Below are 19,174 nucleotides of genomic sequence, written 5' to 3' on the forward strand. Positions count from 1 at the left end.
TGTCAACCTTTTTGTCGTTTTCCAAAGTGACTGTAAAATTCACTTGGAAATACGTAAGTCTTTGAAAATTTTACGATGTACCTAAATTTAGTACGAAATTGTTTAATCTCAGCCGTTTAAAATCGTAATCTAAGAGAGGATATCTAGGATACGGTGACACTCTTACTTGTAATACATCACACAATTCAGCCAATGGACGGCTACGTTTTACAAATAGATCACTCCTTTATTCAAAGAGCCCGGCCACCATGAGACGATTCCTGACTGTCGACGAGGTTCCGGACGCACACAAGGAGCCGTTTGTCCTGACCGGATACAGGCCCCCACACCGGCCATGGCGCTATTACCTGATGAGTATGTTCTCCATGCACAACGAAACGATGAGCGTCTGGACACACCTCATCCCGAGTATTTACGTGCTTTACGTGCTGAAGACGTATTTCGGTGAGAATCTTGCGTATGGACTTCGTAGCGACATATTTTTTTCATTTTCATTGTTAGCGTATTTATGGGGTGTTAGATAGCTCTTGTGCTCAGAAACAAGTAACATAAGTTTGGGCCCCCTAGCGGCTAGTTTTGGGTTAGCAGGGGCATTTTTGTCAAAAACTTCTGAAGACGATAACTCAAGAAGGGAACAACGGATTTTCATGATTTTTGGTATGTAGATACTTTAGACAATGTTGTACAAAATGAAATGCTAATTATGCAAAATAGGAGTGCATTTGCATAATTAATGAGAATATTCTATCATAGCAGTTTTTTTGTTTGCTTCATTTGATTCAATTTTGTTTACTTGTTTGTTTGAACCTTTATTTAGTCACGAGACGCTCAAATCGGCCTGCAGACCGCTTTTCATTGAAGTCGTGAGGGAAGAGGTAAGGGTAATTTAGATGTAAGATCGGTTAACGTATCTTCTTGATTTGTTTCAGACGATTTGGACTACACCGGTGATGTTTCTGCAAGACTGTTCCTTTACTACGGCACCAGCAACTTCACCCTCCAGTTCCTGAGCGCGTGCGCTCATCTGTTGTGCTCGCGCTCTGTAGCTGCGCACCACGTCGCCTTCACCATTGACTACATGGGGATTGCCTTTTACATGTACAGCGTCACGCTTGCTCAGGGTTACATCAGCAGTGAGCCTTCCTTTACCTACGCCGTGCACCCTTGGTTTCCTTGGGTGGCTCTCCTAATTAATTGTTTGTATTTTGCGGCCAATGCTCACTCGCATGTAAGGTACAGGAGGGGGGACCCGGAAAGGGCTATGCTTCAGCTATGCTCGTTTATCATGATGTATCTGTTTGGTACGTTACCCATAATACATCGCATTCTATCGGACGCGTACAACGGAAGCGTGGATGACGTCACATGGATGTACGTACGTCACATCCTGCTTCTCGCGACAGGAGGTTTCTTCCACGCGTCAGAGGTACCGCAGAGGTTTCTCCCCGGTATGTGTGACGTCATCGGCCACGGACATCAGATCTTCCATGTTTTGGGTTCCGTCTCGGTGCTGACCGAGATGAAGGCCGTATTCGCCGACTTGCAGAACCGCCGCCATCTTGATCCAATTCTTCCTACCGACCTATCAGTTACGACCTATTTCATTGTTCTTTTTGCATCGTATGTCTACATTGCTTACGTGTTCGTTCGTAAGGCTTTGTCACAAGGCAGTTGACTAGCTCGTTGTCGATTCAATACTGATTTCTTGACCATTTCTATGTGACACCCTGTCAGCACTTCCCAGCACTTCTACGTAAAACAGAAAACTGGTAAATTTATTCACCGATCAGTTCAGACCGTAAAGCTCCTGAACCAGGACGGGTAATTTGTGTTTAGTAGTGAATATTTCTTTGCGTAATAAGTAATCAATTGTTGTAAACATTTAGATGTTATTTTGTCACTCGATGTTTTGACTATGTCAAGTTGAAGGTTGAAATACTGACTGTAAAAAGATGACAATTCAGCCTTTTGTTCATGTGCTGCAAGAGTTTTAATGTCAATGGCAATAAATCTCTCTCTCTCTCTCTCATATGAAAGGCAGAGTGGCAATAGCTGTTGGCAATTCAAGTAGCAAAATAAAGTGGGAAAAGTGATGGTATTTCTAATGTTTGGAAGTGACCGGATAATTCGGGAGTGGTTAAGTAGTAATACAGGGAAACTGGGTGTTTGCAGGCGACCATCATAAAACAGTTACCTTGTTATCGAAACAATAAGACAAAAAAGGCTAACAACTACCCATTGTTCTCTCACTATACTCACTTGCTTTCGTTGGTTTTCAAATTTTTACCAGTTTATTTTTCCCGTACTGTATAAAGATTGATCCTTGTAATTAACCTCATCAGAAAATGAGGCACAAGCATCAATGGGCAAAGCTCCTCATATTAAGACTTAGGCGGCACAAACAATGTGAAACATTTACTTTGGTTGAGCATCTTTGTTTCTGCATCAATTTCAATGTATTAAATCTACCAATGACCGCATGTAACAATTACCTTAGCTCTGCGTAATTTCGAGCACCATTTATTAGTATATTTTAGTATATTAGTCTATTTTCTAACCAAAGGACCACATAGTTTAGCATGGAGACCGCTAAGATTCGATAACATCAACCTAGTAACCGTTGGCATAAACACGAAATCTGACCTTTGTTCTTACCCCTCTGTGGGAAGAGGGTAGATTAAACATTGTATTGATAATCCGCTGTGTTTTGTTGCACGTAACACAATATCAGCGTCCTGATCTCTAACAGTGTTCCTTGTGCCTCTCCACCGGACAGGAAATTCGCTTCGATCTCTTAAACTCAGGTGAACTTCTTCATTTCGTGTCGTTACATCAGCGATACGTTACCGTTTTAAGATTGCACGTCTTTATCATATTGAGAACGTAGCGATATGAATGGCCAGATAGATGCGTAAACATAACCTGTAAGTCCCGTCAGTAGTGCTGCCGCCCCAACTGTTTTTGCAATGTGGGCACAGGACTAGGTTGGTGGGAACATGATGGAAATGCTTCCTGTGAAGAATGCAAAAAAGCAACAGTGTCTATTTGGTTGATACACTATTGCGAAAGAAAATATAGTTTGTTTCCATCACCCCTGTTGGAATGCAGGAAATCGAACAGACCTCGATACTCGAGTGATAAATGGTCTCGAATCTCAGACGATTTACAAATTTGTCGACAACAAAAAACGGCCAAATTTCGACCGGGGCTGTGTGACAGGGGCTTAAAGAAGACAGCTGGTCAATTCTAGTGTTACTTTCCAAAGTTCCCTTCCCCCACTACGATCTCTTTCTGTGTCTTTATCCGTTATTTCTCTTTCTTTCTTTCATTCTTTCTGTTTTGTCTCGTTGTAGTAATGCTGGTATAAACCATATCAATTGTAGTGACATAGAAATACACTATGTTCATGCAGGGTATCTTACCATTTGACCCAAGACACACCACTGAAAATATTTTATGTTCAACCTTACTCAGGGGAAACCCAGTACTATCTACCATTCAGAACTGTCATTTATTTGATGTTGTATTCAAGTTCATCAAACAGACAGATCGTTTCAGCTGAACCTTATTTGATTATTATTTCTAAGTTTGTTTATCAGCCATATGTCACTCTGTTATTTGATTCCTTGTTTATTTTCATGTAGTTGTGTCTTGTGTTCAATAGACAGGTTGTTTAAGTTGATTTATAACCTTATTTGATTACTTCTAAGTTTGTATACCAGCTACACGTCACTTTGTTATTTGATTCCTTGTTGTTTTATTTCATGTCGTTATCATTATCTCTTGACTTTGTTATTTAGCGTTTTGTAGTCCTGTATGTGTGTCCTTATTTTGTTTATGTACATGAGGAGAAGACCTCGATAAGCAGGGTCTGCTTTCCGTCTCATCCTCTTTAAAGAAATGTGAATAAAAAATAAATAAATAAAAAAAATAAAAAATATACAAGCTACCTACCCACAGGCAAAGATGTGCCAAAGGTTGTCCTCCCTGTTTGAATAAGCAAACACAGTGTGTTGCCTCAACTAAACCCCTTATCATCACAAGCTTCAGAGATATAGTCATTCCCTATCACGCTTGTAGTTTTGCAGAGTGACCGGCCACCATGAGACGATTCCTGACTGTCGACGAGGTTCCGGACGTACACAAGGAGCCGTTCGTCCTTACCGGATACAGGCCCCCACACCGGCCATGGCGCTATTACCTGACGAGTATCTTCTCCCTGCACAACGAAACCGTGAACGTCTGGACCAACATCATCCCGTGTATCTACTTGCTGTACCTGCGGAGCATATACTCAGGTGAGACTATTGCGGATGGACTTTACCCCTGTCTGTTAATTTTCAGCGCTCACAGGACAGCGTAGCGACATGATTCTTTCTAAAAACCAGCCTTATTTCTGATATTTGTTTGCGAATTCATAGTACTGATGTTACATTTCTTTGATTTCACTTTATAATTTTGAAATCATCATTATCAATTTTAGATGCTAGTATAGCATAAGTTTAATGTTTGTTTTCCTTTGTATTTTTTCAATTACTCATCGTTATGTCGTTATTTGAGGAGCCGGCCTTGTACTGTGTGCTTAATTCACGGACTGGTGGAATTCAAGGGTCAGTCTGTAACTTCTCTTATACAGTCATGAAAATCTATAGCTGCATGCACTTGTAATCAATGTGCATGTAACATCTGTTAACGTTGATATGTTTCAGATGAGGTGAAGTTCACCGGCGGTGTATCTGCAAGACTGTTTCTTTACGCCGCCATTAGCAACTTCACCCTCCACTTCCTGAGCACGTGTGCACACCTGCTGTACTCTCGCTCCGTGGCTGCGTACCACATCGGCTTTATGTTTGACTTCATGGGGATCGCCTTTTACTTATTCAGCTTCACGCTTGCTCATTGCTACATCAGCAGTGAGCCTTCTTATGCCTACGCCGTGCACCCTTGGTTTCCGTGGGTGGTTCTACTGCTTAACTGTTTGTATATGGTGGCCAATGCTCACGCGCATTTTGAATACGGGAGGGGGGATCCCAAAAGATCTATGATTCAGCTATGCTCATTCAGCATGACGTATCTGTTTGGCACGTTACCCATAATACACCGCATTCTCTCGGACGTCTACAACGGAAGCGTGGATGACGTCACATGGATGCACGTACGTCACATCCTGCTTCTCGCGACAGGTGGATTCTTCCACGCGTCAGAGGTACCGCAGAGGTTTCTCCCCGGCATGTGTGACGTCATCGGCCACGGACATCAGATCTTCCATGTTATATGTTCCACCTCGACACTGACTCACCTGAAGGCGATCTTCGCAGATTTGAAGAGCGGTCGCCATCAGGATCTCGTTCGTCCTACAGAGCTGTCAATCACGACGTGCTATGCTGTGCTGTTTGCAGCGTATGGCTACATTGCTTTCATCTTTGCTCGTAAGGCTTTGTCACAAGGCAAATAACTAACCCTGAGACTTTGTTTCTTTAATCGGTTGAATACTAGTAGCGATCTTCATGGTGTGCGCTGCAAGCACTTCTACGTAAATCAGAAAACTGGTCAATTGAATCAACGACTAACTTCGGTAAGTATGAATAAGTATAGCGGTAGATATAGCTCGCAATTCAAGTGAAAAACAGCATATGAATAGGAGAAAGTGAATGGTGTTGCCACTGTCGTCCAAATGGCACGCATCCATGGTTAAGAAGAACGTGACACCTGTGGCACTTATAGTGGTAACTCAATGGTTTATAACGTTTGTTTGAGAAATTTGGGACCATACCCTGGAAAGTGTTTGTCCGCGATTTTGACACAAGATTATAGACATATAATTTGGGATGAACATAGATATAAGCATACATACATATAAGAACACATGTAAACTATTATACCATTGCCATGGCTATAGTAGTTTTCATTGCCATACTTCTTTCTCAGTGGCGGTATTATGGCACCGGGTGAAATTATGAGAGTTGATGTTTGCTATGGTATCATAGCTGACAACTGTTCATTGTTCTTTCGTTAATTCATAAAAGGGTTAGTTTAACGTTGTCGTCACGTTTTTTATTCTAAATCAGTTTATATTTCCCGGCTATATATCCTCTCAACCTTATCTAAAATTACTTGTCACGATGAGCGCATGAACATGAATCGGCGAGGCTCCTCATTTCAAGACACAGCGTCAAGTACATTAAATGATATAAGGGTGAAGAGGATATCACCTATGGTAAAATTCAAAGTTAAAGGTAGGCTACGTCGATGTAGGTTAGACATCCAGGTAATAAGAAAGCTAAAAAGTAGTTACTCAAGCAACTGGATATGGTTTTGGAAACGGTCAGACGTTTCCAAATTGTCTTCAGTCTGAATTGTCTTATAACGTTTCCTATTGGACAACTGAAATTGTCTTTATTCATATAGTTAGAGTTTAAAAGACCTGTTTCTTCCAGGTCAAGGATAGTGGATTCTATCAAAAACGTCTGACCGTTTCCAAAACCATATCCAGTTGCTTGAGTAACTACTTCTTTTTGTGAGGCTGAAGGGACGGACAGTGGGTTGTTATCCACTGTGTCTAGGGCACGGTATTGGAAGATGGAGCCCATCCCTAGGGCCCTCTCCTTCACCGCCTTTTACCTCCTCAGCCGAAGCCAGGTACTCACTTGTGTACCCGGGTGGAATGGAGAAAGTCCTTTATAGAGTCTTTATAATGAATGAATGAATGACCCTTATTGTACAGTTGTGCTCAAACCAGCTAAGTACATGTCGTAGCGCTAGTGATAAGGTACAATTTTGACAAAAAAGGTATCTTATCATCTCTACATATTCTAATATATGTACATTCTAGTATGTACAAGTTCAACTTCTTCTCGCTTCTTAAAACAGTTATAAACATAAGGAAAGATGGAATCAATAATGTATGGTTTATCTAATTGCATGAGAAATATGAATTTTTCCGTGGTATTCAAGTATCGGAAATTATTGAACATATGTTGTATATTTTCAAAAAGGACGTTTCTTTCGTTGTTGTATAAAGTACAGTCAACAATAAAGTGACACTGTGCCTTTCCCAAGGGCACAACGTCGGGGGCTTGGCGAGTATCCAACCCAGGACTTCTTGGTTTCCAACGCTTAATTTGTTGTGCCACTCCAACGCAACTATGTATTACTTATGACAGCAAACTTGATACCATGTGTCACATGACAACTTTAAGAATATAAATTTCATAAACAGCTGTTATGCATAAAAAATGTAATTCTATGGTATCAGGCTAGTCTGAAAGAAGATTTCGTAAAAGAAAAATTATCATCGCTTTTATGCACATTTGCGTGTATACGACTTTGTGTTATTTCAGCCATAATGCAGTTTCGTTCCATTGTGTGCTGAACTGGCATACTCCTAAATGGGCAAGGTCCGTAAAAGCTGTTTAGAAAAGTCTTTCTTTGAAAACGTGGTTGTTGTATGTGATATCATATACGATTGTATCATTCTATATCTATACTTTCTCAAAACTATTGATATGAGAAGCATTGTACTTTTTTTTACTGCTGGTCGTTGGAAACATCTTTGCAATTTGGATTACCTTTCTTGTCCCCAGTCAATAAATGGCGACCGGAAAGGGATATCTTTTCGCCCCCGGCTGAAAGGCAACAATATAATTTCAGGACAGAGACTCGCCGGTTCAGCTATTAGGACTTTCTAGAAACTATAGACCATAGAGTCATAGTACACAGGCGCACAAAAATAAGAAGGGGCTCTTTACATCCCGTATGGTGTGTAACAATTGAGTACGAAGTTTGCGTGTCGCTCCTTTGTTCCGAGTTGATCTCTCCGTGGCCCATACAGGAACAATGTCCACGGACAGACGATACCCAGAATGAAATGCCTTTCACTCTGGGTAGCTTTGTATTGCAAATAGAATACTCTAATATCATATGCAACTGGATATACTCACATAAAGACGTATTTCGTCTTATCTCCATGACACAAATGAAAGGACACGACAAGTCATTTCGAGGGCTCATCAAGTATAAACGCAGTAGCAGGTAGCTCAGCTCGTCACATGTGATGTGTCCCCGTATCTCGGCGTGCCTGCTATAGATATAGCTATGTATGTACCTTAAGGTACGGGCGCAAACAGAACTGGCCTTCAGGCGAAAACAGTAAGGGCCTTGGCGTGTGCTGGCTCTTTGGGGTGTTGTAAGATGGTGATGACCGTCGTTGTCATGTGGGCCGCAACCTTGCTAATGGCCCGGCCGGGCTTCTCCTCTCACTTCCGCGGCGGCATGATCACCTGGGAGCCCGGAGATGTGGACCCTCAACAGGTAAGCAGCAGTGTGTTTGCCTTAAGACCCCTTTAATGCCCCTTCAAACGAGAGTAAGAATGAGCCGGGTAGTCGTCGTCTGAATATAATTCTTTGTATTTTTCTTGGAATTCGTAGTGTATTGTAGAAATTATCGCCGCATTCCAGATATTTGTACCCATTCTTGTGGCCGTCCCGAATGTTTTTGTAATGCTTAAAACTTTCAAGGTGGATTTGAGGTGTAGAAATATCGAACGGCATTCAAAGTGTATTGTAACTATATATTTTAATTGCAATACGACCACATTCTACGGCATTCCAACATTATTCGAAATCTTCTGATGTCATTCGGTGGAAAGCCGGCCGACTACAAGAATGGACACAAATATCTGGATGCAGTGAGAATTTCTAGACTGTACTGGCACGAATGTTGTAAATTCTTCATTTCGGCTGGTTCTGCTTGATTCCTGCTGGTTCGGTTTCAGTGTGCGTGGAGGCCAAATTATATCCCAACAGCTTTGCCTTCGAGCAAATGGCTTCATTTACGGCATAGACTTTGTGGTTATTTCTGTGGTTATAAGAGAAAACATTGTAGACTTGTGCTGACAAATGTCAGCGAGTTTACCTAGTCTCGGAATAGCTAAAACCAGACCAAATACGGCTGTGAAATGGCCAATACTCTTTATATAACGACGACATAAAACGTCCAAAAGTCTAATTATTGTAACTTCTCCACGCACAGGTGACGTTCCAAAGCACGTCCAACTGGAACTGGGCGAGGAAGAAGTGCCGTGACACCGACATCCAGGGTGGAACTCTCTTCGATGGAGACGGAGATTGGAAATGTACCAACGGCGACTGTGCAGGGGCAACGGTGAGTCATAGTCTTAGTTAGTTTAGAGAGAACACTGACAGTATTGCTATACTCCTGTCACATTACCCACGATCTTCGGGCGTATCAATGGAAGATCAGCCAGAGGGTTGCGCATATTTTTTACCTGAAAACTGCCCTCGTCACATATAAGCCATAATCTGTACCTTGTACAAGTGTTGTGCAATTAAGTTATTATAAGCGAGGCTCGGACGATGGCCGCAGAATCGTCGTCCGATCGATTTTCGCCCAATGTGACAGGGATAGTAGGAGAATGCTGACACGTCGGGGCAATTTACGTTAGCTTGCTGTGTTACCTCCCACCGGCTTTCTTGATCATCCTGTATCACTAGTACTACCTTGTATCGTTACCTTGGCAGCGCTTAGCTTACTTGCCGGGCACAAGCGTGTACATATGTGCATATTATCAGAAGCATTAACAAAGACGGATTTACATTTGGAGATAAATGTTTTTACCTTTGGAATGTCGTGAAACCTGACCAGATTGCCCCTCAGACCGCGTTGTGAATTATTTATAAGCTGGCGGATTGCGGTTTGCTTTCGCGAACTAAAACGTCATCTTACTTCAGCCCGAACAATACAAAACTACAGGCAAATGACTGTAATTTTTTGGAAGGTTAGGAAATATGTCGAACAAGGAAATAATGAAAAAGAAAAACCTTAAAAACCTTGAATACTGACGTTTTGCGAGCAAACCTTTACAACTACAAGTTATAACCTATGAATAGGGAGCACCTTGCCGATGTATCGTCTTTTTGGTGGTCTTTTTTGTCCAGTCATTCAGCCTGCAGGCCGCTTTTCATTGATGTCATGAGGGAGGTAAGGGTCAGATAAATATACCAAAGATACAGATTACATCGAGTCCTGATACATCTATCAACAAAATATCTGCACATACATGGTGCAAAACATTAGTAGAGTGAAAAATCAATGTATTCACATGGTCCATCTGCATTACGCCAAATTCAATCAATTGAAGACTTCAAGGTTAGGGTTGGGGGTGCTGTTTTATGGTATGGAGGGGATGGTCGCTAGGTTCGTAGTGTACTGCTGTTTGTTTTAGTTTCATGCTTTGAGCTACTCCCACTCTGGCTGGGTGGTGGTGAGCACCCGCGACTATGATTAGGATCTTGCAAGTTATTCCATGTTTATAGGTCCCTGATGGCCTTATTGACCAGTTCTGACAGTAGTAGTTGAGTATGAGGATGATTCAAACGTGTGCTATCTGCATGTGCAGGTGGCTGACACGAAGTTCTACTGTGTGGCGGCCAGTGAGGTGGAGACGTGGACTCAGGGCGAGCGCACATCCACCTACACGTTCGGAGGACCCGGGCCGTATCTCATAGAGTACTGTTCAATTTAACTTATGCTCCCTTTCCACTTTCCGAAACATAGCCTTTATGAGCGAAGGTACAACATTGTTAGAGCATACACCAGTGCCTTGTGAGCATTATTGACAGTGGAATGTTTTGCTTGTAGTATAATAATTTTGCGGTAAGAAAAAAACAAACCAAAACGTCTGCAGTATCATTCAAGTGAGCATGACTGAAAACATGTGGTAATATATAGTTGAGACTAAATGCCTCTTTGTGACTATACAGGTGGACAGGACGGAACTGGATTGATTTCAACACCGGTAAGGGCGGCGGGTGGACGTTGGAGGCGTCGGTCCATCTAGCCGTCCGTTCCGATACCGGCCGTCCCAACAACAGCCCCACCTCCACACTACCGCCCATGGTCTGGTAAGGACAACAGCCGTTCTGTATTTTTTTCTCCGAGAGAAAAAAAAAAGTGGTTCTGTGAATTTCTGGGAGCAAACATTTCATACCAGATGGCTACATGGGATTTGGTCTACATCAAGCGCTATATTTTCCATTCTGAATAGTTTTGTCAACACAAGTCATTTTTCTGTCCATTTCCTTTTGTAAAAGTGAAAATAAGATCAAACTGGGCAACCATGGATAGATATGACAGAAACTTACGACATCGTAACTTTTTACATTTCCACCTTAGGGCTCAGCTCGGCTGTGAAAATAAGATCGAGTTTGGCGATCTCAGACAAATATGACAGAAACTCACGGCATTGTAACATTTTAAATCCCAATCTTATAATCCACATACAATGAAGAGCAGTATTTGAAAATTACAAACATTCGGCACAGAACTACCATTGCTAAACTAAGAATCAGTTGCCACCAACTGCGAATTGAATCAGGAAGGCACAACCGCACTCCTCTAGAACAAAGAGTCTGCCAATTTTGTACCTCACACATGGTAGAAGTTGAAGTGCACTTCACTGTTGATTGCGATATGTATGTCAATGACAGAAATACTCTATTTTATTAGTTATATAGAAAGTAGTTTCCCTCATTTTAGACACATGAGTAGCACTGACAAGTTTAAATTTCTCATGCGTTTTGACAAACCGACAATAGCTAAACCCATACACAGTCCTACAGTTTCACCATTACCAAGAAGCGAGAAGAAGCCGAAGTTTTGTGTTAGACTAGATTTGTGATACTTTTATATGTATATATCCTGACTTGTTGTGACATGTACTTAGCTCGGTTGGGCAAAATTGTACAATAAATTTAAAGGTCTTCATTCATTCATGATTAGGGCTCAGCTCGGGTGCGAAAACAAGATCGTGATCCCGAAGCTGGACCGGGACGGGGACGTGCTCTGGTGCCGGTGGGCGGTCGGGCACGAGTGTAACAGCATCTGCGGGGCCCTGCCGGGGTCCGTACTGGAGCAGGTGGGGAACTCACTGTTTCTAGTATACTCCGGTCCCATTTGGGAAAGAGGGCCTCAGGCCCCTTTGTGTTATAATATAGTCTCCAAGCAGAGGTTGGGTCGCGGATATTTCCAAGCAGATGTCGGGTCGAGGAGATAGTAGTGGGCAGGACTTTTACTGGTTCGCTTTGTTCACGCCAGGAAAAATCCCGACTACTACTATCTCCGCGACCCAACCTGTGCTTGGAGAATACTTGTGGGTAGATAACGGGCTGTTTATAATCGTAAATAGTCATAAGGCCACAACAAGTAAAATTTATGGATGCTCATTAATTTTCGCCTGATTTCAGAAAAAAAAAATTCTTCTTAAGGGAAGGCCGGATAGACGAAAATGGGTAAAGGTGGATCTTTGGGCCCCCCCCGGGGATCAAAGTTGTTAATTGGATGCAGTCGCTCTCAGGGTCTAACCCACACGTGGGATCCCCACTCACTCCCGCCATCAGATCTTAGGGATCTAGTCCGTCATTGGGAGCGTGCAGATAATTGTTGTGTTGTAACCTAATCATTGAATGTAGAATTGACCCTAGAGATTCTGTAGCATTGACTGTAGTTGCAGAGGTGCAACTTGATAGATAATTTTATGTTGTGGACTTTGGTGTGTTGCATTGTATTGTATCGTAGTACTTCAACGAATATGTCCTGTGTCACATCTCTCAGCACCACGCTCATGCCACAAATTTACACTTCATTTTATCACTGTCATTCATGTTCACTGACATTAATGTCCAACTTGTCACGATCCTCATAATGCACGTGTCATTCCATCCCTCCATCCTTCTGGGCTCATTCACACGCCAAGACCGAGGTAAGATTCTGCGATGTAAATTACGAAGAAATACCTTTGTCAAAGCTTTGTTTTGCCTCTTGATTAGCTAAGTTAAACGCTAGGTACTATATTTTATGTCAATCTATTGGTATATTTCGATGCTGCATAGACTAGACACGTTAAAGAATCATCGTCAGCTTAATGACATTTCTGACTATTGTTTGATGGATTCTCCTCGTAATTATTCTTATTTCTAATTACATGATTAAAATGCATAAAATGTACATCATGTGTAGGGATGGATAACAAAGTTCTTTTCACACAACCCAATGTTTTGTTTAAGCCAAAGTTTCAGTGATAAAACTCCATGTTGTGTGCTAAATCATGTCATCCAGGGACATATAAACTGATCGAACTATTCATATAGAAACGATTTTCATGTCCGATTCGTTGCTTGATGCTGTTGTTACCAATAACTTCGTTATGTCACCATAGAGCCTCATAGATCGCGAACTAGCTCTCAGGATTGACGGATTGAACTGAACATCTACTGAAAAATCTATAGTGATTTACTATGAATAAGCGTTTCACTACTTTCACCACCTTGTGAACATTAGGACACCTGCACGATCATCTTCGACGCGACATCTACAAACTCGTACTCCGCTGGTTGGTACCCTGCAGCGCTGCAGATAGAGGACTTCCCGCGGCAGCCCATCAGCCTGGCCGGGCACGGTCCCGTCACCACCGCCGATCCGCTCAGCAAGATCCCCCTGCAGTTCCTCGTCAATGTCATCGAGGTAGGCTATAGATCTTTTTCACGGAACGTTCGAAAACCACTACGTCAAGCATGGGCGCCATATTGGATGATAATCTGGATGAACAGAACACAGAACGGCGCCATCAAAGCTACTTCAAGTGTGTTGTATTGTCTCCGTAATCTGAATCATCGAGTGATGTAGCCAATGCTAGATATCAGGACAAAGTTGCAATAATATGTCTTGATCCATATGCTTAAAAAAAACGACACGTTTTCAAGGAAATCTCACGTAAACGCTTTTCTTTTCAACTTAAAGTTGTTTTACATGATATCTATCAATCTAACTTAAATTTACCTAACACAGAGGTGATGTTTACCTCCTGACTATATAAACATTCTCACGACAACTTAAGACAAATTCACTTGAGGCCCATGATGTTATGTACCGAAAGAACGTAAGTTCATGCAATAATGTTTCCACTAAACCATACCACAAGCAAAAACAAGACAAGGTCACATGCATACTGCAGCAAATGGGTTTATCAACCATTTGGACGGTATCATCAAAACCTAGAAATTAAAGAACGCAACACCCAAGAAAACCACCAGACAGGAAGCTAAAAGTAGTCATATTGCAGGTGAACGCAGGATGTGACGACGTACCGGTATTTGCGCCGTCCATGGCCTTAGACGGCGCATGCGTACCCGTGTCATCTGGGGACGATTTCGCCCTGAGGGTTGAAGCTTCCCAGGAGAAAACGTCTGCCAGGTAAGGGTCTGTTAGAAAGTGGTCTTACTGAAGAGAGGCAAAAATGTTTTGTAGCATGTTGAAAACATTGTGACAGTTATGAATGTCACTAGGCACAAATAAAGATAGCACATTAAGACGTCAACAAACACATAAAAGACACGTGTTTCCTCTGATGATGAAGAAAAATAGTACCAGTACTATTTAGGAATGACATTTTGATAAAAGCTAGCCAACAACAAGTATTTTATCTAAAATAAATCCCAGAGCAAAACGCGACATATATGCATTGTCAAAGAATGATCACATAGGAATTAAAATCCTAACATGTGTATATACCTACCATACTGGGGCACCTGGCGCATCCCCGTCTTGTAATCAGCTAGCAAAAGTGTATGTCACCCCGTAAGGGGCGGTATAAACCCGTCGTGTCGACCGATGATGAAGATGATGATACCTATCAATGGTTGACAAGGGTGTGCGTTAGAAAAAAGATTTGGAGAAAAGGAAGTTAAGCACGCTTGAGCAGATCTAATCATCAATTTATTTCCAGTATCGTAGAAATAGCACTGATCGGTCCCCCCTCCGGGATGACGAAGACGAGTCTACAGGACGTTGCCGGCAGCCCGAAGGCCAAGTTCATAGACATAACCTGGTCCATACCGCTAGGCACCACTGGAACCTACATACCATGTCTGAAAGTCAGGGATACTAACTGGTAACAGTCATTCCGTTCTATTTAAGTACTTAACGACCTTTTGTAGGTGGATCTGTATCTATATAGCTGGTATAACCTTCGGCGTAAAATGTTAAACGTAAGCTTCATTACGTATGTATGGACTCATCAATTGCTTTGAGCAGGTGGAAGTATTTCACAGTCTGTTTGTATCGCTAATCTAACAATAGATTATCGGTAATATAATGGGTAGGAATCCAAGATTGGATTCAAGATTGGACTTTATTTTGTTTCAAAGTAGCATTGATTAGTCTCAACAGTTTCAAACTGTTCCCATTTTTTTCAGGCAATTCAGTGAGCAGAGGTGTGTGCAGATTCTGGTGTCGGGTGAGTCTTAATATTAACATTTAATTCATTCTTATTTGCCGAAAGAAGTTTTGCATATCTACTGTAATTCTGCCTTCTGTGACAAGTCTTCATGTACTACTCTTAAGGATAATTCTGTTTTGCTTGCAGCGGAGAGAGTAGCACACATCCTGAGTACACGTCAACCAACCGGAGAGGTCGACGCAGGAGCTATAGACTGGACTATCAGTTTTAACTCAGAGGTAAGGACCAGTAGATGTGGTTTCTAGGCATTGTTGATGTGTAATACATGTATTACTTCTATGGCACCAAGTACAAGCTTTAAGAGTCAAAGTCACATCTCGTAGCCTAACCTAACTGAATATTGTGCCCTTAACCCTCAAACCACCGTATGGGGTCAAAACTGACCCCAGGCGTATACCAATGCGTGCCATTATGGCATTTCTGATTGAAAACAAATTTCCTTCCAGGAGTTTGTTTGTATATATGTCCTATAACTTCTTATACGTTTTTACCGAGGTTGGCTCATTGTTGATAAAGTTATCCTAGAAAGTTTACGCATGGTCCAGGGGGGTCAAAACTGACCCCAGCATTTTTTAAACGAACTTTTGTGACCCACACCTAAACTACTTATTGTAGGATCACGAAATTTTCAGAGAATGATGTACATGCAAGCCAAAATTATTGTAACAAATTTCGTGCCATTATCATGTAATATGACGACATTATGACGTCATCTAGGTAATATCGGCCGCCATCTTGGATTTTGACTGATGACGTCATCAAATTAGCATAAATTATGAATATTGAGTCATGAAATTTACGTTGAATTTTATAAGATGCGATAAGCAACTGTCATTTGCCAAGAAAACCTTAAAACTTAAATGTTTTATACAAAATTAGAAAATTTCGTAATAAATATGTCTGTCAGAATTGCCATGGCACCATGAAAAATGATGAATATACTTTGTTCACTGAAAATGTTTGCTATCAACATTTTCTAAAAAGTTACCAAGTTTGGTGGCCCTAGCATAAGCCATTTGGGCGCTATATGGCATTGAAGTTGGTACAGGCATCAAAAGCCTCCTTCCCGGTCTGAATAGCGTTGGTGCAAAATGTGGTCCTCAAGATCTTTTGCATAAATTATGATAATGAGCTAGAAGTATTCTCACCTAATCAAGTCAGACTGTTCCACATAGATCAATGAAACTCTACATATATACAAATCACAAAAAGAGTCACACAAAAAACTGTAATTGTACAAAACGTTTTGGGGTCAGTTTTGACCCCATACGGTAATCTACGTCACAAAAAAGATACGGTGGTTTGAGGGTTAATGTTCACCGATGTCATTATTCTGTAGAATGATCAGATGTATGACAGGTACTTTGCATGCTTGCTATGTCGTACTCCACTCCCGACGTGGGGTAATAGAAATCACCGGGCGCCTCTGTCAGAGTGGTGCAATGAACTTAAAATGAATTCGAACTTGGCAATTCAACGAAAAAGAAAACTATTTCGTGATGTCCTTTTCCCCACCCGGTACGATACAGATCTTCAGAGCGGTGTCCAACGCCTTCATCAGAGTGATGATTGACAGCAGCGAAGTGTACGCCGTGAACGCCTTCAACTCCTCCTCGGTCTCCATCGTCAACGGCACCGTGCTGCAGTTCCGCACCCCGGGGGGCACCCTCTCCCCGGGGTACACTCACCATGTGCTCATGGACAGGGGGGTCGTGACTGGGAACCACACCTGCCCCGGGGAGGGCCCCCCGTGGGCTGGGATCCAGCACCAGGGGGTGGGGGCACAGCTGTGGACGGTGGACGTGAAGTGCCCTGCCGGGTACAGAAGGGCGACTACTGGAGGATGCGAAGGTAAACTGGAAATTATCTCATTGGGGCCCGATTGTCAATCATCGACATCGAACCATTGTCACACGATCATTAACTAGTAACACGATCATTCTTGTAAAAGTCATTCCTGGGTGTGTTGTACTAAATTCAACTGTCTTGGTAAACGGAAAAGGAGCTGTAGTTAATACTTAAAACGTTTGTTAGTTCTGTTTGAAATTGAACAGCCATGCTAATGCAGTAAATGGGAGTCCTTACTTTCCATTAGTCACGAAGTGTAGCTATAATAACGGTGAGTAACAATGTATCACAGATAAGGCTCTATTCGTGTATTAGACTGTCACCAATTTGGCAAGTTCTCTTTATTTTCGAGTTTCGGTAGGTACTTTTCGAGTAATGGCTTCTACATGTATCTAGTTGATACCAGCAATGTAAGCTTGAAATGAAATACGCAGCCTACTGTAATATGCAACCTTTTCTGAATATGATTTGGAAATTTCCAACACTTGCTTGAATAACTGCTACCTTGTGTATCTTTTTGCTTGGATCAACACTACTGAAATAGTTTATAATACACGCACCATATAGAGTATTAAAGATATATATATTATTATATATATATTTGACACAATGGTGTAGACAAAATGAGAAGCGTTTGACAATGATCTTCTCCTGTATACGCCAGACATTGATGAATGCTCTGAGACGTTGCATAACTGCCACAGCGAGGCCACCTGCAACAACAATGTCGGCAGCTTCTCGTGTGCGTGCAATGTCGGATACCAAGGCAGTGGAGTCTTCTGTGGAGGTAAGTCTATTTCTGCATGCTGGCGTGCGCACGCATTGTACTAAGATTCTGTCCTTGAATGTTGTATTTCGGGACATTCAAAATGATACTTCACCACTATTGCATGCCAGTATCGTGACAGTCACATTAGCTATAGACATGTAACAAGTCATCTGTTATTTTCCGGCCGCTTCTCTATCTTTGCGTGCGCAAGCATTTTACTATGCTTACCGCGATCAACATCTCTCTCTAAACACTCCAATACTCTCACACACTCCAAAGCCATATGGTGTATACTATTAGTAATATTATTATTGTTGCATTCCATTACCTTGCCATTATATAACAAAACCACACTATTTAACATCATCCGAAGTGCGTGCGATGATCAATACATCAACAATGTGCCAGATAGGCTACCACATGCCCATTGTCACATCCTCGCGTACAAGGGCACCGTATTCTGATCACATTTAAGTATGGCCCGATGAATAGGATAAGCGGTACATTCATGCCACTAAGTATGGCAATTACACTGACAATGAAGCCATTTCCAACGGAAGTACCAGCAGTATCTATCTGCGTGCCATGCGGTAAGAGGAACCATCCCTCCATTGGAGCCAATTTCTTTCAAAAGTTACCCTCATCAGGTGCTTCCTTCACACCGAGGGGTTTTACAAGTTCTTGCATTGTGCCAGATGATGATGATTGTACCATCATGCATACTTTAGGAAATGATGGTACAGATAGTCACCTGTGTGAAATAAATAGGTTTTGAAGTTTTGTCTCTTACAAAAATGTATCTTACCAAAAACTAGGATGGCACAATATAACCATAAGCATATATTCACATATAACAGGATATATTTGTTTGTAAATGATGGCTTGTGTATGTAGGATTGTGGGGCGTTTGTATGTTTTTTCTTTTGTTTCCAGACGTGGATGAATGTACGACAGGAAGCCATGATTGTGACGTCAACGCCAACTGTACGAACACTATTGGCTCGTTTGACTGCCGTTGTGTTGTTGGTTACCAAGGCGACGGAAAGACATGTTCTGGTAGGAGATTCTGATAGACACGCATACTTATTACATCCTTAGACTTTTGATCCTCCCGTGTCAGGTGATATTGTATACTGTTCCAGTATCTTATTTTATGCATATACATATACACATCACCATTTTCTTGGGGATATATTGCATTTTCAACGTTTTAATTTGTAACATATGTTGCATATTTTACTTT

At 41.8% G+C, this 19,174-nt stretch overlaps 1 protein-coding gene across 1 annotated transcript; it reads left to right on the forward strand.

Annotated features, from left to right (window-relative positions):
* Positions 1-230: 230 nt before the first annotated feature.
* Positions 231-1,675, forward strand: LOC118413121 (membrane progestin receptor beta-like). Its single transcript, XM_035816295.1, has 2 exons — positions 231-471; positions 930-1,675. Exons 1-2 carry the CDS (start codon positions 249-251, stop codon positions 1,673-1,675), a joined length of 969 nt encoding a protein of 322 aa, XP_035672188.1. The 5' UTR covers positions 231-248.
* The last annotated feature ends 17,499 nt before the right edge of the window (positions 1,676-19,174 follow it).

Source organism: Branchiostoma floridae, chromosome 4 (assembly GCF_000003815.2).
Source record: "Branchiostoma floridae strain S238N-H82 chromosome 4, Bfl_VNyyK, whole genome shotgun sequence".
Classification (NCBI taxonomy): domain Eukaryota; kingdom Metazoa; phylum Chordata; class Leptocardii; order Amphioxiformes; family Branchiostomatidae; genus Branchiostoma; species Branchiostoma floridae.